The sequence below is a fragment of the Crinia signifera genome, chromosome 1 (assembly GCF_055691185.1).
Source record: "Crinia signifera chromosome 1, ASM5569118v1, whole genome shotgun sequence".
In the NCBI taxonomy this organism is placed as follows: Eukaryota; Metazoa; Chordata; class Amphibia; order Anura; family Myobatrachidae; genus Crinia; species Crinia signifera.
Window position 1 is genome coordinate 477,562,702 of NC_139217.1, and position 27,790 is coordinate 477,590,491.

At 47.7% G+C, this 27,790-nt stretch overlaps 1 protein-coding gene across 1 annotated transcript in view; it reads left to right on the forward strand.

Moving 5' to 3' along the window:
• Positions 1-27,790, forward strand: part of LOC146032651 (C-type lectin domain family 2 member B-like) — a 191,706-nt gene that overhangs the window by 42,696 nt on the left and 121,220 nt on the right. Inside the window, exon 2 of the mRNA XM_083158506.1 lies at positions 1,141-1,221. Within this exon, the coding sequence (XP_083014632.1) occupies positions 1,141-1,221 (81 nt within the window). The remainder of the gene's footprint in view (positions 1-1,140; positions 1,222-27,790) is intronic.

Below are 27,790 nucleotides of genomic sequence, written 5' to 3' on the forward strand. Positions count from 1 at the left end.
TAGCACAGTGTCTCCGTCAGTCTCTCTCTGGACTGCTCACTGCACGGAGGACCCGGAGGGAGGGAGGCACTTATTAGTACAGTGATTAGCACAGTGTCTCCGTCAGTCTCTCTCTGGACTGCTCACTGTATGGTGGACCCGGAGGGAGGGCGGCACTTATTAGTACAGTGATTAGCACAGTGTCTCCGTCAGTCTCTCTCTGGACTGCTCACTGTACGGAGGACCCGGAGGGAGGGCGGCACTTATTAGTACAGTGATTAGCACAGTGTCTCCGTCAGTCTCTCTCTGGACTGCTCACTGTACGGAGGACCCGGAGGGAGGGAGGCACTTATTAGTACAGTGATTAGTACAGTGTCTCCATCAGTCTCTCACACTGTGACAAACTGAGCCTCAGCCGCAGGGAGGATCTGCGCGCCGCTCAGCTCAGCTGGATACACAGCAGGCAATAGACTGTGTGTGTGTGTAGAGTAGCCAATGGGCGGGCGCCGGCAGCAGGGGGCAGCAGGGGGACCGTCGGACCCAGCCACTAAGCGGTGATGTAAAGTGCATGGCAGAGTGGGTGGGCAGTGGCGGGTGACATATGATAATTCATGTCTCGGCAGCGTCTCTCATCACTTGCCGCTGCCCTCCTGCTGTGCCATGCTGCTATTTAACAGAATGTCAGCCTGCCTGCCGCCCTTAATTGGTGCCGCTCTGAGGCCGGTGCCTCACGGGCCTAGGCACAAATCCGGCCCTGGCGTTGACCATATCTGCCTGCTTACATCCTGCTATCTAGCCACCACCCACTTGCTTGTACCTCAAACACTCAGTGACCATCTTCGTCCACATACTCATCTCCATCTCTGACTACCAGCCCCTAGTAGTACGCTGATCGAATCCTCACAACTCACATCTAAGCTGTAATGTGTATTGAATTGTGGCACTCTTTTTACCTGTATATTATATTTGTTATTTACTTATTGTAATGTTCCATTTTGTTTCCTGTACTGTTCCTTTGTATGGCGCTGTGAAACACTTGTGGCGCCTTATAAATAAAATAATAATAACAGTGTGTAGTTCAATCCTGTGACATGTAGTCAGTGGCTGCTTTCCAGTGTACATCCTCTGTAATGACAGTAACTGGTGGTTCTATGTCTGCAGGTATAAGACGGTATCTGTTCCTCATCCCCACCGTGACGGTCGTTATCCTCTTCATTTTCATTTTTGCCCGGAGCTCCATCTGTGAGTACACACCGCATCGCACACATACACCCACATCACATCACACAGATACACACTTACACACACCTGCATCACACAAAAAATAAGTATAATGAATTAATTCCGTCACTGGAACATACATGAGAGCAAATTGCAGTAACACAAAATCAGATCATTTGGGTGTAAAAGCAAATAAAAGGACGCAAATACCAGAAAAAATGTTGACATTAATGCTGACAATTCTAAATGTAGACGCTTAATTAAAATGAGACATTGGCGACACAGATGTAATGTTGTGTAATGCATTTTAGTCTTTCACAATATAACCTTAGACATTGTGCATCACAATCATTTAAAGTTATAATGTTGACTTAATTAAAATGCTTTAATCAGTGTTACAACCATGTCGGCATTGTCCCATCAGAATAATGGTGTTGACATTTTTCTACAAACTGCCAAACAAAAGTAATCAGCGTTAAATCAAATGAATGATACGATGGGATTATCGGTACTTATGTATTATCTGGGCTCCCATGTTAAATGCACCCCATTTTATCATACCCCTACTATCCAACTACGCATGGAGTTGATTTTATATAGTGTGGCGAGCGCAGCGAGCCACCGTGCCCGAATCATGGGAGCGCAGCGAGCCCCGCGAGGGGACGCGGTCTCATAAGAAAAACAGGAGCCCAGATATTACATAAGTACCCAATTGCACTTTACATCTCCTCTCTTGGGCAATAGAATAGTCTGTTCATATAACAGGCCTTGGACCACCTGCTAGCAGTGTTGTTGGAACAGGAAGTGTTACTGTAAATAGTCAGAGGATGTCATATCCAACGGGTCTCAACCTCCCATACTGTGGTGTAGTATTCCTAGTGTGATGGAAATAATACCAGTACCACTGGGAGGTCTGTATTCTGGTAGACAGTATCCTCAATCTGCAGGTATTGGTTGCCAAGGTGCACTTCTCTTATAGGTAATGGATATAAAAGTGCTGGGATCGGGGCTCATTCAGACTGTGTAAGAGTGAGGAGGTGCAAATAATTGGGGTCTCTGATGCATTTCCTACAAGCAGCTGGAACAAAGGAGCTTGTGGGGTATGCAGAGATACGCTCACAGTCTGAACCAACCCTGGACCAAGCACTTTTACAACTCATAGCCAGGGCTGCCGAGGGGGGGGGGGGGGGGGGGTACTAATCACCTGTGCCCGGGCTTGCTGGAGGGGCCTGTTGTGGACCCTGGTCTGACACCCCCTTCCCCCTCCGTCCCTCTCGGGCAGCAGCAGCACACCCCTACAGCTGTGTGCTGCTGCTGCTTCTGTAGAAGAGGGACAATCAGGGCCGGGGCTAGGGTGCTTGGCGCTCTCCTGCGAAATATAAATTTGCACCCTTGCAAAAAAAAAAAAGAACTTGATCTTACATGAAGCAGCATGGCCACATAATAGTATCCATTTATAAACATACATTTATAAACATACATTCGCAGCCTATAGGGCAGGGGTCAGGAACCTTTTTGACTAAGAGAGCCATGAAAGCAAAATATTTGGAAATTTATTTCAGTGAGAGCCATATAATATATTTTAAAAGTGAATTCAACTAAATGTCAGTATAAAACGCCTCTGAATTTATTCTTTTAAAATTTAAAAGAATAAATTCAGAGGCGTTTTATACTGACATTAAAATTTAAATAATGTTGTTATAATACTCACCATTAATGCGACTTCTGGTGCTGCATGGATTTGCTGATGTCTTTGTAGTCTGGTTGGTACTTGGTGAGGTTAAGCTTCATGCAAGCGTTGAGACTTTCATCCGTTAAACGTGATCGTAGATTGGACTTGATGTTTTTAAGATGTGAGAATGACTGCTCACATGCATACGTAGATCCAAACATGGTCAACACAGCATTACTCACACGCTGCAGTGTGTGGTATGTGACAGGAAGCGCGTTCCAAGTTTTGAGAATCAGCTGGTCTTCGGGTTGAAGTTTTTTCATTTCTGTCCACATGTGCTTGCTCGCCAACTCCGCTTTCTGTCGTGTGATTCTTTCCAAATCTTCATTCAGTGACTTGAACTTGTTCACCCACATGTCTGAGGCCTTCAGGTCAGCCACTTCTGCTTCAAAATCTCTGATGGAGACACCAGCAATGTAACTCAGCTCGGCTGTGTTTAGTGAACACTCGGTTGGATGGGTGATGAACTTAAAAAGACGAGCGTGCTCACGAAATTCTCCAAAGCGCGCTTTGAAGGACTGTAGGAGACTGGATGTGAAGCCAGCTAGCTGGTGGAGATCCAAGTTTTGAATGGGATCACTTGCTGTGCATGCATCTTTAAACTGGCTCAGTTTTTCAAAATGTAGTAAACGACCTGTTTCAAGATCCATAATGAAGAGCTCTAGCTTGTTTTCAAAAGCAAACACAGCTTGTTGAAGGGATAACACTGTATTTCCAATGCCTTGCATTTTCACGTTGAGCTGGTTCAGATGTTCAGTCATATCTACGAGATAGTAAAACTTGAGGAGCCACTCAGTATCGGCTAGCTCAGGATGCTCGATGCCTTTCATTTGAAGGAAAGTCTGGATTTCGTTCAGGCAAGCCGCAAAACGGCTAAGCACCTTCCCTCTTGACAACCAACGCACATTGCTGTGCAAAAGCAGACCAGGATAGTTATTTCCAACTTCATCCAGCAGTGTTTTAAACTGGCGATCATTTAAGGCTCGGGCAACAATAAAGTTGATCACACGAATGACCAGCGACATCACTTCGCCAAACTGCCCGTCACACATCTGAGCACAAAGTGCCTCCTGGTGTAGAATGCAATGGAAACTTAGGATGGGTCTATTTTCATGTTCACGAAGAAGCGCCACAAATCCTTTGTTTTTCCCCACCATACACGGAGCACCATCAGTACACACTGAGAGAAGTCTATCCATAGGTAGATTTTTTTCTTGAGCAAACTCCATGAAAGACTTGAATAAATCCTCACCTCTTGTGGACCCTTTTATTGCCAGAACAGCAAGACTTTCTTCGCGCAGTGTGTCACCAACAGCATATCTTGCAATCACGCTGAACTGCGACAAATGGCTCACATCTGTTGACTCATCCAAAGCCAGGGAAAAGAACGGCGCTGCATTTATGTCCTTCACTTGCGTTTCCTCCACTTTGTTTGCCATCATGATGGTACGATCATGAACAGTTCTTGCCGACAGAGGCATGTCTTGTATCCGTTTGATTATCTTGTTTTTGTTCGGAAGATCATCAAAAAGTTCATTGGCTACATCCAGCATGAACTTTTTAGCATACTCGCCATCTGTGAATGGTTTTCCGTTCCTCACTATTGCTAAAGATCCAGCAAAGCTAGCGGAATTATAGTCACCTTGCCGGGACCATACGCGGAGTTGCTGCTGGCTAGCTTGCACCCTGCTCAGTAGCTCTTGGCACGCTTTCTTTCTGCTGTCTCCCGCAGGGTATTTTGATGCAAAGGTAGCATGGCGCGTGTCGAAGTGCCGCTTTACATTTGACCGTTTCATCAATGCAATTTTGTCATTGCAAATTAGACACACCGCAGAACCTGCTCTGTCCACAAAGGCAAATTCTTCGGTCCATTCGTCCTGAAATGTACGATACTCGTCATCTTTTTTTCTTTTCGCCATCTTGTGGGCGGCCCTGTGAGCGGTGGTAGATTATAACTGCTGAGAGTGTAGGGGGGTGGTGCTGTGGATGGTTGCCCCTACCCAGGCTTTCTTCAACCGCAGGACCTGAAGAGAAAGGGGTCTCCTCTGATTGATTAAGCCGGGCCCAAAATCTTAAATAAGAGAGGGCATATCCCAGTGTAGGTTTGAGGTGAGGCTACTCGAGTCTCCTCCTGGGCATTAGCTGCTGCAGCTACCCCCTTAGGGAGTCTGTCTGTTGTCCCTATCTGACAGCAGCAAGGAGTCAGGAGGGGCTTGGATAAAGGGGTATAGGGAGCTCCAGTGAACTGGCTGCCTATCAGGGTCCCCGCCAGTCCCCTTCTCACCAGCACACCAACGGTCCGCAGCGCGTCAGCCACGCCACAGCAAACCAACTCCGGGTCCCCGCCGGGTTCCCCCGCGTCTCTTGGGGCCACAAGGTGGAGGTGAGGGCACAGAGAGTGAGGCCGTTGAGAATCTTCCGGCGGTAGAACCGCCGGGCGGGGACACAGATGCCGCCGGGCTCCTCTCCTAATTGAGCTCCCGGCTTCCACCACCGGACCAGGCCACAACCTGCAAGCGCACTTAAAAGTGCACTCCGGCTCCGCGGCTCGGGTCGGTGGATTCGGGATGGTGGTAGGTGGCCTTGGGAGGTCGAGAAGGGTGGGTATCAGGGCAGGTTCAGGGCTGATTACCAGGGTCTAGGACGGGAGCTCCTCTCAGCCGCGTCCGGTCCGAGCGCCAGCCAGGCCACGCCTCCGCCCAATTAAAATAATGGGCGAGCCATATGAAATCATCAAAAGAGCCACACCTGGCTCGCGAGCCATTGGTTCCCGACCCCTGCTTTAGGGGGTGGACCAAATCATTCGATGGTCACCGACCATCACCGACCATCCAATGATTTGGTGCATACAAGCAAAAGAAAGGCACTCTCAGGTGCCTGAGCTTTGCGTGAGCCCAGTATGATGACCAGGTGGGCAGCTGACTCCAGCCGGGTGCCTCCCTGCCTTGCAGGCTCCGCTGAGCGACTAGCGCCGGCCCTGGGGACAATAACACTCCCCCCTAGACTTTAGAGCACAGGTCTTCAACCTGTGGCCCTCCAGATGTTGTGGAACTACATGTCCCAACATGCATTGCCATATTTTTTCCTATAAGAGCATGCCAAAAATCCTCAGGGCATGCTGGGACATGTAGTTCCACAACATATGGAGGGCCACAGGTTGAAGACCCATGCTTTAGAGTGTTCTTTCACACACACCCAAACAATTTGTGGGCATGGCCTAATCTCGGCTGCACTGATCATAGCTGCCTCCTGCAGGAGTCTCCCTGACATAGAAGCAATCTCCCTCTCTCCCTCATTAGTCTAGCAATCTCCCTCATGTCACCTAGCCCACATTACACTGTTACATCACAGTCACCTCCCCTCCTGCATTCTGCAGGAGACTCCCTGACATAGCAGCCATCTCCCTCTCTCCTCATTAGTCTAGCAATCTCCCTCATGTCACCTAGCCCACATTACACTGTTACATCATAGTAACCTCCCCTCCTGCATTCTACAGGAGACTCCCTGACATAGCAGCAATCTCCCTCTCTCCGTCATTAGTCTAGCAATCTCCCTCATGTCACCTAGCCCACATTACACTGTTACATCATAGTAACCTCCCCTCCTGCATTCTGCAGGAGACTCCCTGACATAGAAGCGTTCTCCTCCTCTCCCTGATTAGTCTAGCAATCTCCCTCATGTCACCTAGCCCACATTACACTGTTACATCATAGTTACCTCCCCTCCTGCATTCTGCAGGAGACTCCCTGACATAGCAGCAATCTCCCTCTCTCCGTCATTAGTCTAGCAATCTCCCTCATGTCACCTAGCCCACATTACACTGTTACATCATAGTTACCTCCCATCCTGCATTCTGCAGGAGACTCCCTGACATAGCAGCAATCTCCCTCTCTCCCTCATTAGTCTAGCAATCTCCCACATGTCACCTAGCCCACATTACACTGTTACAGTACATCATAGTTACCTCCCCTCCTGCATTCTGCAGGAGACTCCCTGACATAGCAGCAATCTCCCTCTCTCCCTCATTAGTCTAGCAATCTCCCTCATGTCACCTAGCCCACATTACACTGTTACATCATAGTTACCTCCCCTCCTGCAGGAGTCTCCCTGACATAGCAGCAATCTCCCTCTCTCCCTCAATAGTCTAGCAATCTCCCTCATGTCACCTAGTCCACATTACACTGTTACATCATAGTTACCTCCCCTCCTGCATTCTGCAGGAGACTCCCTAACATACCAGCAATCTCCCTCTCTCCCTCATTAGTCTAGCAATCTCCCTCATGTCACCTAGCCCACATTACACTGTTACATCATAGTTACCTCCCCTCCTGCATTCTGCAGGAGACTCCCTGAGATAGCAGCAATCTCCCTCTCTCCCTCGTTAGTCTAGCAATCTCCCTCATGTCACCTAGCCCACATTACACTGTTACATCATAGTTACCTCCCCTTCTGCATTCTGCAGGCAACTCCCTGACATACAGTAGCAGCAATCTCCCTCTCTCCCTCATTAGACTAGCAATCTCCCTCATGTCACCTATTCCACATTACACTGTTACATCATAGTTACCTCCCCTGCGGCATTCTGCAGGAGACTCCCTAACATACCAGCAATCTCCCTCTCTCCCTCATTAGTCTAGCAATCTCCCTCATGTCACCTAGCCCACATTACACTGTTACATCATAGTTACCTCCCCTCCTGCATTCTGCAGGCAACTCCCTGACATACAGTAGCAGCAATCTCCCTCTCTCCCTCATTAGACTAGCAATCTCCCTCATGTCACCTATTCCACATTACACTGTTACATCATAGTTACCTCCCCTGCGGCATTCTGCAGGAGACTCCCTAACATACCAGCAATCTCCCTCTCTCCCTCATTAGTCTAGCAATCTCCCTCATGTCACCTAGCCCACATTACACTGTTACATCATTCTTACCTCCCCTCCTGCATTCTGTAGGGGCCTCCCTGACATAGCAGCATTCTTCCTATTTCTCTCATTAGTCTAGCAATCTCCCTCATGTAATCTAGCCCACCTTTCACTGTTACGTCATTATTGACTACCCTCCTGCATTCTGCTGGAGAATCCCTGACATGGCAGCAATCTCCCTCTCTCCCTCATTAGTCTAGCAATCTTTATGTCACCTAGCCCACATTACACTGGTACAACATAGTTACCTCCCCTTCTGCATTCTGCAGGAAACTCCCTGACATAGCAGCAATCTCCCTCTCTCCCTCACTAGTCCAGCAATCTCCCTCATGTTACCTAGCCCACATTACACCGTTACATCATAGTTACCTCCCCTCCTGCATTCTGCAGGAGACTCCCTGACATAGCAGCAATCTCCCTCTCTCCCTCATTAGTCTAGCAATCTCCCTCATGTCACCTAGCCCACATTACACTGTAACATCATAATTACCTCCCCTCCTGCATTCTGCAGGAGACTCCATGACATAGCAGCAATCTCCCTTTCTCCCTCATTAGTCCAGCAATCTCCCTCATGTTACCTAGCCCACATTACACGGTTACATCATTGTTGCCGCCCCTCCTGCATTCTGCAGGAGACTCCCTAATCTATCAGCAGTCTCCATCTCTCTCTCATTAGTCTAGCAATCTCCCTCATGTTACGTAGCCCACATTACACTGTTACACCATAGTTACCTCGCCTCCTGCATTCTGCACGAGATGCAATGACATAACAGAAATCTACCTCTCTCCTTCATTAGTCTAGCAATCTCCCTCATGTCACCTAGCCCACATTACACTGTTACATCATAGTTACCTCCCCTCCTGCATTCTGCAGGAGACTCCCTGACATAGCAGCAATCTCTCTCTCTCCCTCATTATTCTAGCAATCTCCCTCATGTCACCTAGCCCACATTACACTGTTACAGTATAGTTACCTCCCCTCCTGCATTCTGCAGGAGACTCCCTGAAATAGCAGCTATCTCCCTCTCTCCCTCATTAGCCTAGCAATCTCCCTCATGTTATGTTGCCCACATTACACTGTTACATCATAGTTGCCTCCTCTCCTGCATTCTGCAGGAGACTCCCTGACATAGCAGCAATATCCCTCTCTCCCTCATTAGTCTAGCAATCTCCCTCATGTCACCTAGCCCACATTACACTTTTACATCATAGTTATCTCCCCTCCTGCATTCTGCAGGAGACTCCCTGCAATAGCAGCAATATCCCGCTCTCCCTCATTGGTCTAGCAATCTCCCTCATGTCACCTAGACCACATTACACTGTTACATCATAGTTACCTCCCCTCCTGCATTCTGCAGGAGACTCCCTGACATAGAAGCGTTCTCCTCCTCTCCCTGATTAGTCTAGCAATCTCCCTCATGTCACCTAGCTCACATTACACTGTTACATCATAGTTACCTCCCCTCCTGCATTCTGCAGGAGACTCCCTGACATAGAAGCAATCTCCCTCTCTCCCTCATTAGTCTAGCACTCTCCCTCATGTCACCTAGCCCACGTTACACTGTTACATCATAGTTACCTCCCCTCCTGCATTCTGCAGGAGACTCCCTGACATAGCAGCAATCTCCCTCTCTCCCTCATTAGTCTAGCAATCTCCCTCATGTCACCTAGCCAACATTACACTGTTACATCATAGTTACCTCCCCTCCTGCATTCTGCAGGAGTCTCCCTGACATAGCAGCAATCTCCCTCTCTCCCTCATTAGTCTAGCAATCTCCCTCATGTCACCTAGCCCACATTACACTGTTACATCATAGTTACCTCCCCTCCTGCATTCTGCAGGAGACTCCCTGACATAACAACAATCTCCCTCTCTCCCTCACTAGTCTAGCAATCTCCCTCATGTCACCTAGCCCACATTACACTGTTACATCATAGTTACATCCCCTCCTGCATTCTGCAGGAGACTCCCTGACATAGCAGCAATCTCCCTCTCTCCCTCATTAGTCTAGCAATCTCCCTCATGTCACCTAGCCCACATTACACTGTTACATCATAGTTACCTCCCCTCCTGCAGGAGTCTCCCTGACATAGCAGCAATCTCCCTCTCTCCCTCAATAGTCTAGCAATCTCCCTCATGTCACCTAGTCCACATTACACTGTTACATCATAGTTACCTCCCCTGCGGCATTCTGCAGGAGACTCCCTAACATACCAGCAATCTCCCTCTCTCCCTCATTAGTCTAGCAATCTCCCTCATGTCACCTAGCCCACATTACACTGTTACATCATAGTTACCTCCCCTCCTGCATTCTGCAGGCAACTCCCTGACATACAGTAGCAGCAATCTCCCTCTCTCCCTTATTAGACTAGCAATCTCCCTCATGTCACCTATTCCACATTACACTGTTACATCATAGTTACCTCCCCTGCGGCATTCTGCAGGAGACTCCCTAACATACCAGCAATCTCCCTCTCTCCCTCATTAGTCTAGCAATCTCCCTCATGTCACCTAGCCCACATTACACTGTTACATCATAGTTACCTCCCCTCCTGCATTCTGCAGGCAACTCCCTGACATACAGTAGCAGCAATCTCCCTCTCTCCCTCATTAGACTAGCAATCTCCCTCATGTCACCGAGCCCACATTACACTGTTACATCATAGTTACCTCCCCTCCTGCATTCTGCAGGCAACTCCCTGACATACAGTAGCAGCAATCTCCCTCTCTCCCTCATTAGACTAGCAATCTCCCTCATGTCACCTATTCCACATTACACTGTTACATCATAGTTACCTCCCCTGCGGCATTCTGCAGGAGACTCCCTAACATACCAGCAATCTCCCTCTCTCCCTCATTAGTCTAGCAATCTCCCTCATGTCACCTAGCCCACATTACACTGTTACATCATTCTTACCTCCCCTCCTGCATTCTGTAGGGGCCTCCCTGACATAGCAGCATTCTTCCTCTTTCTCTCATTAGTCTAGCAATCTCCCTCATGTAATCTAGCCCACCTTTCACTGTTACGTCATTATTGACTACCCTCCTGCATTCTGCTGGAGAATCCCTGACATGGCAGCAATCTCCCTCTCTCCCTCATTAGTCTAGCAATCTTTATGTCACCTAGCCCACATTACACTGGTACAACATAGTTACCTCCCCTTCTGCATTCTGCAGGAAACTCCCTGACATAGCAGCAATCTCCCTCTCTCCCTCACTAGTCCAGCAATCTCCCTCATGTTACCTAGCCCACATTACACCGTTACATCATAGTTACCTCCCCTCCTGCATTCTGCAGGAGACTCCCTGACATAGCAGCAATCTCCCTCTCTCCCTCATTAGTCTAGCAATCTCCCTCATGTCACCTAGCCCACATTACACTGTAACATCATAATTACCTCCCCTCCTGCATTCTGCAGGAGACTCCATGACATAGCAGCAATCTCCCTTTCTCCCTCATTAGTCCAGCAATCTCCCTCATGTTACCTAGCCCACATTACACGGTTACATCATTGTTGCCGCCCCTCCTGCATTCTGCAGGAGACTCCCTAATCTATCAGCAGTCTCCATCTCTCTCTCATTAGTCTAGCAATCTCCCTCATGTTACGTAGCCCACATTACACTGTTACACCATAGTTACCTCGCCTCCTGCATTCTGCACGAGATGCAATGACATAACAGAAATCTACCTCTCTCCTTCATTAGTCTAGCAATCTCCCTCATGTCACCTAGCCCACATTACACTGTTACATCATAGTTACCTCCCCTCCTGCATTCTGCAGGAGACTCCCTGACATAGCAGCAATCTCTCTCTCTCCCTCATTATTCTAGCAATCTCCCTCATGTCACCTAGCCCACATTACACTGTTACAGTATAGTTACCTCCCCTCCTGCATTCTGCAGGAGACTCCCTGAAATAGCAGCTATCTCCCTCTCTCCCTCATTAGCCTAGCAATCTCCCTCATGTTATGTTGCCCACATTACACTGTTACATCATAGTTGCCTCCTCTCCTGCATTCTGCAGGAGACTCCCTGACATAGCAGCAATATCCCTCTCTCCCTCATTAGTCTAGCAATCTCCCTCATGTCACCTAGCCCACATTACACTTTTACATCATAGTTATCTCCCCTCCTGCATTCTGCAGGAGACTCCCTGACATAGCCGCAATCTCCCTCTCTCACTCATTAGCCTAGCAATCTCCCTCATGTTATGTTGCCCACATTACACTGTTACACCATAGTTACCTCCCCTCCTGCATTCTGCAGGAGACTCCCTGCAATAGCAGCAATATCCCGCTCTCCCTCATTGGTCTAGCAATCTCCCTCATGTCACCTAGACCACATTACACTGTTACATCATAGTTACCTCCCCTCCTGCATTCTGCAGGAGACTCCCTGACATAGAAGCATTCTCCTCCTCTCCCTGATTAGTCTAGCAATCTCCCTCATGTCACCTAGCTCACATTACACTGTTACATCATAGTTACCTCCCCTCCTGCATTCTGCAGGAGACTCCCTGACATAGAAGCAATCTCCCTCTCTCCCTCATTAGTCTAGCACTCTCCCTCATGTCACCTAGCCCACGTTACACTGTTACATCATAGTTACCTCCCCTCCTGCATTCTGCAGGAGACTCCCTGACATAGCAGCAATCTCCCTCTCTCCCTCATTAGTCTAGCAATCTCCCTCATGTCACCTAGCCAACATTACACTGTTACATCATAGTTACCTCCCCTCCTGCATTCTGCAGGAGTCTCCCTGACATAGCAGCAATCTCCCTCTCTCCCTCATTAGTCTAGCAATCTCCCTCATGTCACCTAGCCCACATTACACTGTTACATCATAGTTACCTCCCCTCCTGCATTCTGCAGGAGACTCCCTGACATAACAACAATCTCCCTCTCTCCCTCACTAGTCTAGCAATCTCCCTCATGTCACCTAGCCCACATTACACTGTTACATCATAGTTACCTCCCCTCCTGCATTCTGCAGGAGACTCCCTGACATAGCAGCAATCTCCCTCTCTCCCTCATTAGTCTAGCAATCTCCCTCATGTCACCTAGCCCACATTACACTGTTACATCATAGTTACCTCTCCTCCTGCAGGAGTCTCCCTGACATAGCAGCAATCTCCCTCTCTCCCTCAATAGTCTAGCAATCTCCCTCATGTCACCTAGTCCACATTACACTGTTACATCATAGTTACCTCCCCTGCGGCATTCTGCAGGAGACTCCCTAACATACCAGCAATCTCCCTCTCTCCCTCATTAGTCTAGCAATCTCCCTCATGTCACCTAGCCCACATTACACTGTTACATCATAGTTACCTCCCCTCCTGCATTCTGCAGGCAACTCCCTGACATACAGTAGCAGCAATCTCCCTCTCTCCCTCATTAGACTAGCAATCTCCCTCATGTCACCTATTCCACATTACACTGTTACATCATAGTTACCTCCCCTGCGGCATTCTGCAGGAGACTCCCTAACATACCAGCAATCTCCCTCTCTCCCTCATTAGTCTAGCAATCTCCCTCATGTCACCTAGCCCACATTACACTGTTACATCATAGTTACCTCCCCTCCTGCATTCTGCAGGCAACTCCCTGACATACAGTAGCAGCAATCTCCCTCTCTCCCTCATTAGACTAGCAATCTCCCTCATGTCACCGAGCCCACATTACACTGTTACATCATAGTTACCTCCCCTCCTGCATTCTGCAGGCAACTCCCTGACATACAGTAGCAGCAATCTCCCTCTCTCCCTCATTAGACAAGCAATCTCCCTCATGTCACCTATTCCACATTACACTGTTACATCATAGTTACCTCCCCTGCGGCATTCTGCAGGAGACTCCCTAACATACCAGCAATCTCCCTCTCTCCCTCATTAGTCTAGCAATCTCCCTCATGTCACCTAGCCCACATTACACTGTTACATCATTCTTACCTCCCCTCCTGCATTCTGTAGGGGCCTCCCTGACATAGCAGCATTCTTCCTCTTTCTCTCATTAGTCTAGCAATCTCCCTCATGTAATCTAGCCCACCTTTCACTGTTACGTCATTATTGACTACCCTCCTGCATTCTGCTGGAGAATCCCTGACATGGCAGCAATCTCCCTCTCTCCCTCATTAGTCTAGCAATCTTTATGTCACCTAGCCCACATTACACTGGTACAACATAGTTACCTCCCCTTCTGCATTCTGCAGGAAACTCCCTGACATAGCAGCAATCTCCCTCTCTCCCTCACTAGTCCAGCAATCTCCCTCATGTTACCTAGCCCACATTACACCGTTACATCATAGTTACCTCCCCTCCTGCATTCTGCAGGAGACTCCCTGACATAGCAGCAATCTCCCTCTCTCCCTCATTAGTCTAGCAATCTCCCTCATGTCACCTAGCCCACATTACACTGTAACATCATAATTACCTCCCCTCCTGCATTCTGCAGGAGACTCCATGACATAGCAGCAATCTTCCTTTCTCCCTCATTAGTCCAGCAATCTCCCTCATGTTACCTAGCCCACATTACACGGTTACATCATTGTTGCCTCCCCTACTGCATTCTGCAGGAGACTCCCTAATCTATCAGCAGTCTCCATCTCTCTCTCATTAGTCTAGCAATCTCCCTCATGTTACGTAGCCCACATTACACTGTTACACCATAGTTACCTCGCCTCCTGCATTCTGCACGAGATGCAATGACATAACAGAAATCTACCTCTCTCCTTCATTAGTCTAGCAATCTCCCTCATGTCACCTAGCCCACATTACACTGTTACATCATAGTTACCTCCCCTCCTGCATTCTGCAGGAGACTCCCTGACATAGCAGCAATCTCTCTCTCTCCCTCATTATTCTAGCAATCTCCCTCATGTCACCTAGCCCACATTACACTGTTACAGTATAGTTACCTCCCCTCCTGCATTTTGCAGGAGACTCCCTGAAATAGCAGCTATCTCCCTCTCTCCCTCATTAGCCTAGCAATCTCCCTCATGTTATGTTGCCCACATTACACTGTTACATCATAGTTGCCTCCTCTCCTGCATTCTGCAGGAGACTCCCTGACATAGCAGCAATATCCCTCTCTCCCTCATTAGTCTAGCAATCTCCCTCATGTCACCTAGCCCACATTACACTTTTACATCATAGTTATCTCCCCTCCTGCATTCTGCAGGAGACTCCCTGCAATAGCAGCAATATCCCGCTCTCCCTCATTGGTCTAGCAATCTCCCTCATGTCACCTAGACCACATTACACTGTTACATCATAGTTACCTCCCCTCCTGCATTCTGCAGGAGACTCCCTGACATAGAAGCGTTCTCCTCCTCTCCCTGATTAGTCTAGCAATCTCCCTCATGTCACCTAGCTCACATTACACTGTTACATCATAGTTACCTCCCCTCCTGCATTCTGCAGGAGACTCCCTGACATAGAAGCAATCTCCCTCTCTCCCTCATTAGTCTAGCAATCTCCCTCATGTCACCTAGCCCACATTACACTGTTACATCATAGTTACCTCCCCTCCTGCATTCTGCAGGAGACTCCCTGACATAGCAGCAATCTCCCTCTCTCCCTCATTAGTCTAGCAATCTCCCTCATGTCACCTAGCCAACGTTACACTGTTACATCATAGTTACCTCCCCTCCTGCATTCTGCAGGAGTCTCCCTGACATAGCAGCAATCTCCCTCTCTCCCTCATTAGTCTAGCAATCTCCCTCATGTCACCTAGCCCACATTACACTGTTACATCATAGTTACCTCCCCTCCTGCATTCTGCAGGAGACTCCCTGACATAACAACAATCTCCCTCTCTCCCTCACTAGTCTAGCAATCTCCCTCATGTCACCTAGCCCACATTACACTGTTACATCATAGTTACATCCCCTCCTGCATTCTGCAGGAGACTCCCTGACATAGCAGCAATCTCCCTCTCTCCCTGATTAGTCTAGCAATCTTCCTCATGTCACCTAGCCCACATTACACTGTTACATCATAATTACCTCCCCTCCTGCAGGAGTCTCCCTGACATAGCAGCAATCTCCCTCTCTCCCTCAATAGTCTAGCAATCTCCCTCATGTCACCTAGTCCACATTACACTGTTACATCATAGTTACCTCCCCTGCGGCATTCTGCAGGAGACTCCCTAACATACTAGCAATCTCCCTCTCTCCCTCATTAGTCTAGCAATCTCCCTCATGTCACCTAGCCCACATTACACTGTTACATCATAGTTACCTCCCCTCCTGCATTCTGCAGGCAACTCCCTGACATACAGTAGCAGCAATCTCCCTCTCTCCCTCATTAGACTAGCAATCTCCCTCATGTCACCTATTCCACATTACACTGTTACATCATAGTTACCTCCCCTGCGGCATTCTGCAGGAGACTCCCTAACATACCAGCAATCTCCCTCTCTCCCTCATTAGTCTAGCAATCTCCCTCATGTCACCTAGCCCACATTACACTGTTACATCATAGTTACCTCCCCTCCTGCATTCTGCAGGCAACTCCCTGACATACAGTAGCAGCAATCTCCCTCTCTCCCTCATTAGACTAGCAATCTCCCTCATGTCACCGAGCCCACATTACACTGTTACATCATAGTTACCTCCCCTCCTGCATTCTGCAGGCAACTCCCTGACATACAGTAGCAGCAATCTCCCTCTCTCCCTCATTAGACTAGCAATCTCCCTCATGTCACCTATTCCACATTACACTGTTACATCATAGTTACCTCCCCTGCGGCATTCTGCAGGAGACTCCCTAACATACCAGCAATCTCCCTCTCTCCCTCATTAGTCTAGCAATCTCCCTCATGTCACCTAGCCCACATTACACTGTTACATCATTCTTACCTCCCCTCCTGCATTCTGTAGGGGCCTCCCTGACATAGCAGCATTCTTCCTCTTTCTCTCATTAGTCTAGCAATCTCCCTCATGTAATCTAGCCCACCTTTCACTGTTACGTCATTATTGACTACCCTCCTGCATTCTGCTGGAGAATCCCTGACATGGCAGCAATCTCCCTCTCTCCCTCATTAGTCTAGCAATCTTTATGTCACCTAGCCCACATTACACTGGTACAACATAGTTACCTCCCCTTCTGCATTCTGCAGGAAACTCCCTGACATAGCAGCAATCTCCCTCTCTCCCTCACTAGTCCAGCAATCTCCCTCATGTTACCTAGCCCACATTACACCGTTACATCATAGTTACCTCCCCTCCTGCATTCTGCAGGAGACTCCCTGACATAGCAGCAATCTCCCTCTCTCCCTCATTAGTCTAGCAATCTCCCTCATGTCACCTAGCCCACATTACACTGTAACATCATAATTACCTCCCCTCCTGCATTCTGCAGGAGACTCCATGACATAGCAGCAATCTCCCTTTCTCCCTCATTAGTCCAGCAATCTCCCTCATGTTACCTAGCCCACATTACACGGTTACATCATTGTTGCCGCCCCTCCTGCATTCTGCAGGAGACTCCCTAATCTATCAGCAGTCTCCATCTCTCTCTCATTAGTCTAGCAATCTCCCTCATGTTACGTAGCCCACATTACACTGTTACACCATAGTTACCTCGCCTCCTGCATTCTGCACGAGATGCAATGACATAACAGAAATCTACCTCTCTCCTTCATTAGTCTAGCAATCTCCCTCATGTCACCTAGCCCACATTACACTGTTACATCATAGTTACCTCCCCTCCTGCATTCTGCAGGAGACTCCCTGACATAGCAGCAATCTCTCTCTCTCCCTCATTATTCTAGCAATCTCCCTCATGTCACCTAGCCCACATTACACTGTTACAGTATAGTTACCTCCCCTCCTGCATTCTGCAGGAGACTCCCTGAAATAGCAGCTATCTCCCTCTCTCCCTCATTAGCCTAGCAATCTCCCTCATGTTATGTTGCCCACATTACACTGTTACATCATAGTTGCCTCCTCTCCTGCATTCTGCAGGAGACTCCCTGACATAGCAGCAATATCCCTCTCTCCCTCATTAGTCTAGCAATCTCCCTCATGTCACCTAGCCCACATTACACTTTTACATCATAGTTATCTCCCCTCCTGCATTCTGCAGGAGACTCCCTGCAATAGCAGCAATATCCCGCTCTCCCTCATTGGTCTAGCAATCTCCCTCATGTCACCTAGACCACATTACACTGTTACATCATAGTTACCTCCCCTCCTGCATTCTGCAGGAGACTCCCTGACATAGAAGCGTTCTCCTCCTCTCCCTGATTAGTCTAGCAATCTCCCTCATGTCACCTAGCTCACATTACACTGTTACATCATAGTTACCTCCCCTCCTGCATTCTGCAGGAGACTCCCTGACATAGAAGCAATCTCCCTCTCTCCCTCATTAGTCTAGCACTCTCCCTCATGTCACCTAGCCCACGTTACACTGTTACATCATAGTTACCTCCCCTCCTGCATTCTGCAGGAGACTCCCTGACATAGCAGCAATCTCCCTCTCTCCCTCATTAGTCTAGCAATCTCCCTCATGTCACCTAGCCAACATTACACTGTTACATCATAGTTACCTCCCCTCCTGCATTCTGCAGGAGTCTCCCTGACATAGCAGCAATCTCCCTCTCTCCCTCATTAGTCTAGCAATCTCCCTCATGTCACCTAGCCCACATTACACTGTTACATCATAGTTACCTCCCCTCCTGCATTCTGCAGGAGACTCCCTGACATAACAACAATCTCCCTCTCTCCCTCACTAGTCTAGCAATCTCCCTCATGTCACCTAGCCCACATTACACTGTTACATCATAGTTACCTCCCCTCCTGCATTCTGCAGGAGACTCCCTGACATAGCAGCAATCTCCCTCTCTCCCTCATTAGTCTAGCAATCTCCCTCATGTCACCTAGCCCACATTACACTGTTACATCATAGTTACCTCCCCTCCTGCATTCTGCAGGCAACTCCCTGACATACAGTAGCAGCAATCTCCCTCTCTCCCTCATTAGACTAGCAATCTCCCTCATGTCACCTATTCCACATTACACTGTTACATCATAGTTACCTCCCCTGCGGCATTCTGCAGGAGACTCCCTAACATACCAGCAATCTCCCTCTCTCCCTCATTAGTCTAGCAATCTCCCTCATGTCACCTAGCCCACATTACACTGTTACATCATTCTTACCTCCCCTCCTGCATTCTGTAGGGGCCTCCCTGACATAGCAGCATTCTTCCTCTTTCTCTCATTAGTCTAGCAATCTCCCTCATGTAATCTAGCCCACCTTTCACTGTTACGTCATTATTGACTACCCTCCTGCATTCTGCTGGAGAATCCCTGACATGGCAGCAATCTCCCTCTCTCCCTCATTAGTCTAGCAATCTTTATGTCACCTAGCCCACATTACACTGGTACAACATAGTTACCTCCCCTTCTGCATTCTGCAGGAAACTCCCTGACATAGCAGCAATCTCCCTCTCTCCCTCACTAGTCCAGCAATCTCCCTCATGTTACCTAGCCCACATTACACCGTTACATCATAGTTACCTCCCCTCCTGCATTCTGCAGGAGACTCCCTGACATAGCAGCAATCTCCCTCTCTCCCTCATTAGTCTAGCAATCTCCCTCATGTCACCTAGCCCACATTACACTGTAACATCATAATTACCTCCCCTCCTGCATTCTGCAGGAGACTCCATGACATAGCAGCAATCTCCCTTTCTCCCTCATTAGTCCAGCAATCTCCCTCATGTTACCTAGCCCACATTACACGGTTACATCATTGTTGCCTCCCCTACTGCATTCTGCAGGAGACTCCCTAATCTATCAGCAGTCTCCATCTCTCTCTCATTAGTCTAGCAATCTCCCTCATGTTACGTAGCCCACATTACACTGTTACACCATAGTTACCTCGCCTCCTGCATTCTGCACGAGATGCAATGACATAACAGAAATCTACCTCTCTCCTTCATTAGTCTAGCAATCTCCCTCATGTCACCTAGCCCACATTACACTGTTACATCATAGTTACCTCCCCTCCTGCATTCTGCAGGAGACTCCCTGACATAGCAGCAATCTCTCTCTCTCCCTCATTATTCTAGCAATCTCCCTCATGTCACCTAGCCCACATTACACTGTTACAGTATAGTTACCTCCCCTCCTGCATTCTGCAGGAGACTCCCTGAAATAGCAGCTATCTCCCTCTCTCCCTCATTAGCCTAGCAATCTCCCTCATGTTATGTTGCCCACATTACACTGTTACATCATAGTTGCCTCCTCTCCTGCATTCTGCAGGAGACTCCCTGACATAGCAGCAATATCCCTCTCTCCCTCATTAGTCTAGCAATCTCCCTCATGTCACCTAGCCCACATTACACTTTTACATCATAGTTATCTCCCCTCCTGCATTCTGCAGGAGACTCCCTGCAATAGCAGCAATATCCCGCTCTCCCTCATTGGTCTAGCAATCTCCCTCATGTCACCTAGACCACATTACACTGTTACATCATAGTTACCTCCCCTCCTGCATTCTGCAGGAGACTCCCTGACATAGAAGCGTTCTCCTCCTCTCCCTGATTAGTCTAGCAATCTCCCTCATGTCACCTAGCTCACATTACACTGTTACATCATAGTTACCTCCCCTCCTGCATTCTGCAGGAGACTCCCTGACATAGAAGCAATCTCCCTCTCTCCCTCATTAGTCTAGCAATCTCCCTCATGTCACCTAGCCCACATTACACTGTTACATCATAGTTACCTCCCCTCCTGCATTCTGCAGGAGACTCCCTGATATAGCAGCAATCTCCCTCTATCCCTCATTAGTCTAGCACTCTCCCTCATGTCACCTAGCCCACGTTACACTGTTACATCATAGTTACCTCCCCTCCTGCATTCTGCAGGAGACTCCCTGACATAGCAGCAATCTCCCTCTCTCCCTCATTAGTCTAGCAATCTCCCTCATGTCACCTAGCCAACATTACACTGTTACATCATAGTTACCTCCCCTCCTGCATTCTGCAGGAGTCTCCCTGACATAGCAGCAATCTCCCTCTCTCCCTCATTAGTCTAGCAATCTCCCTCATGTCACCTAGCCCACATTACAATGTTACATCATAGTTACCTCCCCTCCTGCATTCTGCAGGAGACTCCCTGACATAGCAGCAATCTCCCTCTCTCCCTCACTAGTCTAGCAATCTCCCACATGTCACCTAGCTCACATTACACTGTTACATCATAGTTACCTCCCCTCCTGCATTCTGCAGGAGACTCCCTGACATAGAAGCGTTCTCCTCCTCTCCCTGATTAGTATGACACATACACCTGAATCACACATACTCAGTGCACACACACCCGCATCACACACACACCGCATCGCACACACACACTACACCGCACACACACACACACACACACACACACATACACAGGGGGTTATGGGATGTCTGCAGCAATTGTGGTCTTGTAACTTATATTTAAGTAATTCCAACATATGTTACTGGAACAATGAGAACAAATTACAGTCTCACAAAGTTAGATGTTTTGGGAATAAATGCAAATAGAAGGGCGCAAAAAAACAGAAAATAGAGAGAAAACTGGGGATTGAGAATGTCGGCATTAATGATGTAAATGATATGACACACTTAGCAGCACCCCTAGAATGAGACACGACACACTTAGCAGCACCCCTAGAATGAGACACGACACACTTAGCAGCACCCCTAGAATGAGACACGACACACTTAGCAGCACCCCTAGAATGAGACACGTCACACTTAGCAGCACCCCTAGAATGAGACACGTCACACTTAGCAGCACCCCTAGAATGAGACATGACACACTTAGCAGCACCCCTAGAATGAGACACGACACACTTAGCAGCACCCCTAGAATGAGACACGACACACTTAGCAGCACCCCTAGAATGAGACACGACACACTTAGCAGCACCCCTAGAATGAGACACGACACACTTAGCAGCACCCCTAGAATGAGACACGACACACTTAGCAGCACCCCTAGAATGAGACACGACACACTTAGCAGCACCCCTAGAATGAGACACGACACACTTAGCAGCACCCCTAGAATGAGACACGACACACTTAGCAGCACCCCTAGAATGAGACACGACACACTTAGCAGCACCCCTAGAATGAGACACATCACACTTAGCAGCACCTCTAGAATGAGACATGACACACTTAGCAGCACCCCTAGAATGAGACACGTCACACTTAGCAGCACCCCTAGAATGAGACACGACACACTTAGCAGCACCCCTAGAATGAGACACGACACACTTAGCAGCACCCCTAGAATGAGACACGACACACTTAGCAGCACCCCTAGAATGAGACACGACACACTTAGCAGCACCCCTAGAATGAGACACATCACACTTAGCAGCACCCCTAGAATGAGACACGACACACTTAGCAGCACCCCTAGAATGAGACACAACACACTTAGCAGCACCCCTAGAATGAGACACGACACACATAGCAGCACCCCTAGAATGAGACACGACACACTTAGCAGCACCCCTAGAATGAGACACGACACACTTAGCAGCACCCCTAGAATGAGACACGACACACTTAGCAGCACCCCTAGAATGAGACACATCACACTTAGCAGCACCCCTAGAATGAGACACGACACACTTAGCAGCACCCCTAGAATGAGACACGTCACACTTAGCAGCACCCCTAGAATGAGACACGACACACTTAGCAGCACCCCTAGAATGAGACACGACACACTTAGCAGCACCCCTAGAATGAGACACGACACACTTAGCAGCACCCCTAGAATGAGACACATCACACTTAGCAGCACCCCTAGAATGACACACATCCATACTTTCAATACTCACAACTACACAAACACACACACCCATCCATCCATGCCTCCAATACTCACAAATACACACGCACACACATATCCATGCCTCCAATACTCACAAATACACACACACACACACACACATATCCATGACTCCAATACTCACAACTACACACACACACACACACACATATCCATGCCGACAATACTCGCAACTACACACACATACACACACACATCCATGCCTGTAATACACACACAATCACACATTGCACACACACACACACACACATCTATGCCTCCAATACTTACAAGTACACACATCCATGCTTTCAATACTCACAACTACACAAACACACACACCCATCCATCCATGCCACCAATACTCACAAATACACACGCACACACATATCCATGCCTCCAATACTCACAAGTACACACACACACACATCCATTCCTCCAATGCTAACAACTACACACACCCATGCATGCCTCCTATACTCACAACTACACACACCCATCCATGCCTCCAATACTCACAACCACACACACATCCTTGCCTCCCATACTCACAACTACACACACACCTCCTTACCTGCAATACTCACAACTACACAAATACCATCCATGCCTCAAATACTCACAACTACACACACAAACACACATGCCTCTCACAACTACAGATGCGCACGCACATACACAAACACATCCATCCCTAAAATACTCACAAGTACACACAAACAATGCCTGTAATACACACACCCAGCCATACCACACACACACACACACACACACATCTATGCCTCCAATACTCACAACTACACACACACACACACACACACATCCATGCCTACAATACTCACAACTACACACACACACATCCATCCATGCCTCCAATGCTCACAACTACACACACACCCATCCATGCTTCCCATAATCACAACAAAACACACACACACACAGCCATGGCTACAATAATAATACACACACACAGACACACACCCACACACACCTATCCATGACTCCAATACTCACAACGACCCCATACCACTACACTACCAACACCTCTTCTAACACACTATTTTGTGTACCTTCCCATCTCAGGTCGGTACCTGCTACATTTTGGACTTCAGCACACCTCATTCAACTTTAGCACACCTCATTATGGGCCTTATTTTGGTTCATTCTTTCTGACAAAATCCTTCTTAGATGGACAAAACCATGTGCACTGCAGGGTGGGCAGATGTAACATGTGCAGAGAGAATTAGATTTGGGTGAGTAATTTTGTTTCTGTGCAGGGAAAATACTGACTGCTTTATTTTTACACTGCAATATAGATCTCACTTTAAAGTAAAACCCCACCCAAATCTAATTCTCTCTGCACATGTTACATCTGCCCACCTGCAGTGCACATGGTTTTGCCCATCTAAGAAGGATTTTGTCAGAAAGAATGAACCAAAATAAGGCCCTATATGTCTTATAACCCACAACAGCCCATACCACAAAACCACCAACGCCTCTCCTCCCTTCAACATTTAGTCTCACACTATATTGTGTGCCTTTCCATCTCAAGTCACAAGCTAACGCCTTTACAACTTTTACACACTACATTTTAGGTTTTATTACATACAACACCACACACACACATCCATGCCTCCAACAACTACACACACCCATCCATGCCTCCTATACTCACAACTACACACACATCCTTGCCTACCATACTCACAACCACACACACACACCTCCTTACCTGCAATACTCACAACTACACAAACACCATCCATGCCTCCAATACTCACAAATACACACACACATATCCATGACTCCAATACTCACAACTACACACACACACATATCCATGCCGACAATACTCACAACACACACATACATGCCTGTAATACACACACAACCACCCATTGCACACACACACACACACACACACACACACACACATCTATGCCTCCAATACTTACAAGTACACACATCCATGCTTTCAATACTCACAACTACACAAACACACACACCCATCCATCCATGCCTCCAATACTCACAAGTACACACACACATCCATTCCTCCAATGCTAACAACTACACACACCCATGCATGCCTCCTATACTCACAACTACACACACACCCATCCATGCCTCCAATACTCACAACCACACACACATCCTTGCCTCCCATACTCACAGCTACACACACACCTCCTTACCTGCAATACTCACAACTACACAAATACCATCCATGCCTCAAATACTCACAACTACACACACACACACACACGCCTCTAATACTCACAACTACAGATGCGCGCGCACATACACAAACACATCCATCCCTAAAATACTCACAAGTACACACACACAAACAATGCCTGTAATACACACACCCAGCCATACCACACACACACACACACACACACACACATCTATGCCTCCAATACCCACAAGTACACACTCACATCCATGCTTTCAATACTCACAACTACACACACACACATCCATGCCTACAATACTCACAACTACACACACACACATCCATCCATGCCTCCAATGCTCACAACTACACACACCCATCTATGCCTCCTATACTCACAACTACACACACACCCATCCATGCCTCCTATACTCACAACGACACATACACACACACCCATCCATGCTTCTCACGGCCGTAGATGCAGGGTTTAGGACTTAAGCACACTTAATTTTATCTATTATAATTTTTCCTTTCACTTTAAGGTCCCTTCAAACATCACGGTGTGCCACTGTACACTTTACTATGTTTGCCCACTAACACACCAACGTCATTGTCAAACACACACACACATCCATACTTCCAATACTCACACTAAACAAACACACCACTCCATTCCAATCATGACAACTACACACACACACACACACACACACATCCATGCCTCCAATACTTACAACTACACACACACACAACCACCCATCCCTCCAATACTCACAACTAAACACACCCACACAAACACACACCCATCCATAGCTCTAATACTCACAACCACACACAAACATCCAAGTACACACACCCAGCCAACCATCCCAGCATCACAACTACACACACACACATCCTTGCCTACCATACTCACAACCACACACACACCTCCTTACCTGCAGGACTCACAACTACACAAACACCATCCATGCCTCCAATACTCACAAATACACACACAAACACACACACACATATCCATGACTCCAATACTCACAACTACACACACGCACACACACACATATCCATGCCGACAATACTCGCAACTACACACACATACACACACATCCATACCTGTAATACACACACAACCACCCATTGCACACACACACATTTATGCCTCCAATACTTACAAGTACACACATCCATGCTTTCAATACTCACAACTACACACACACCCATGCCTCCAATACTCACAAGTACACACACACACACACACACACACATGCATTCCTCCAATACTCACAACTACACACACCCATGCATGCCTCCAATACTCACTACCACACACACACATCCTTGCCTCCCATACTCACAACTACAAACACCCCTCCTTACCTGCAATACTCATAACTACACAAATACCATCCATGCCTCAAATACTCACAACTACACACACATGTCTCCAATACTCACAACTACAGATACGCGCGCACATACACACACACATCCATTCCTAAAATACTCACAAGTACACACACACAAACAATGCCTGTAATACACACACCCAGCCATACCCCACACACACACACACACACACACACACACACATCTATACAAACAATGCCTGTAATACACACACACACACACATCTATGCCTCCAATACCCACAAGTACACACTCACATCCATGCTTTCAATACTCACAACAACACACACACATCCATGCCTACAATACTCACAACTACACACACACACACACACACATCCATCCATGCCTCCAATGCTCACAACTACACACACACACACACACACATATCCATGCCGACAATACTCGCAACTACACACACATACACACACACATCCATGCCTGTAATACACACACAATCACACATTGCACACACACACACACACACATCTATGCCTCCAATACTTACAAGTACACACATCCATGCTTTCAATACTCACAACTACACAAACACACACACCCATCCATCCATGCCACCAATACTCACAAATACACACGCACACACATATCCATGCCTCCAATACTCACAAGTACACACACACACACATCCATTCCTCCAATGCTAACAACTACACACACCCATGCATGCCTCCTATACTCACAACTACACACACCCATCCATGCCTCCAATACTCACAACCACACACACATCCTTGCCTCCCATACTCACAACTACACACACACCTCCTTACCTGCAATACTCACAACTACACAAATACCATCCATGCCTCAAATACTCACAACTACACACACAAACACACATGCCTCTCACAACTACAGATGCGCACGCACATACACAAACACATCCATCCCTAAAATACTCACAAGTACACACAAACAATGCCTGTAATACACACACCCAGCCATACCACACACACACACACACACACACATCTATGCCTCCAATACTCACAACTACACACACACACACATCCATGCCTACAATACTCACAACTACACACACACACATCCATCCATGCCTCCAATGCTCACAACTACACACACACCCATCCATGCTTCCCATAATCACAACAAAACACACACACAGCCATGGCTACAATAATAATACACACACACAGACACACACACACACCTATCCATGACTCCAATACTCACAACGACCCCATACCACTACACTACCAACACCTCTTCTAACACACTATTTTGTGTACCTTCCCATCTCAGGTCGGTACCTGCTACATTTTGGACTTCAGCACACCTCATTCAACTTTAGCACACCTCATTATATGTCTTATAACCCACAACAGCCCATACCACAAAACCACCAACGCCTCTCCTCCCTTCAACATTTAGTCTCACACTATATTGTGTGCCTTTCCATCTCAAGTCACAAGCTAACGCCTTTACAACTTTTACACACTACATTTTAGGTTTTATTACATACAAC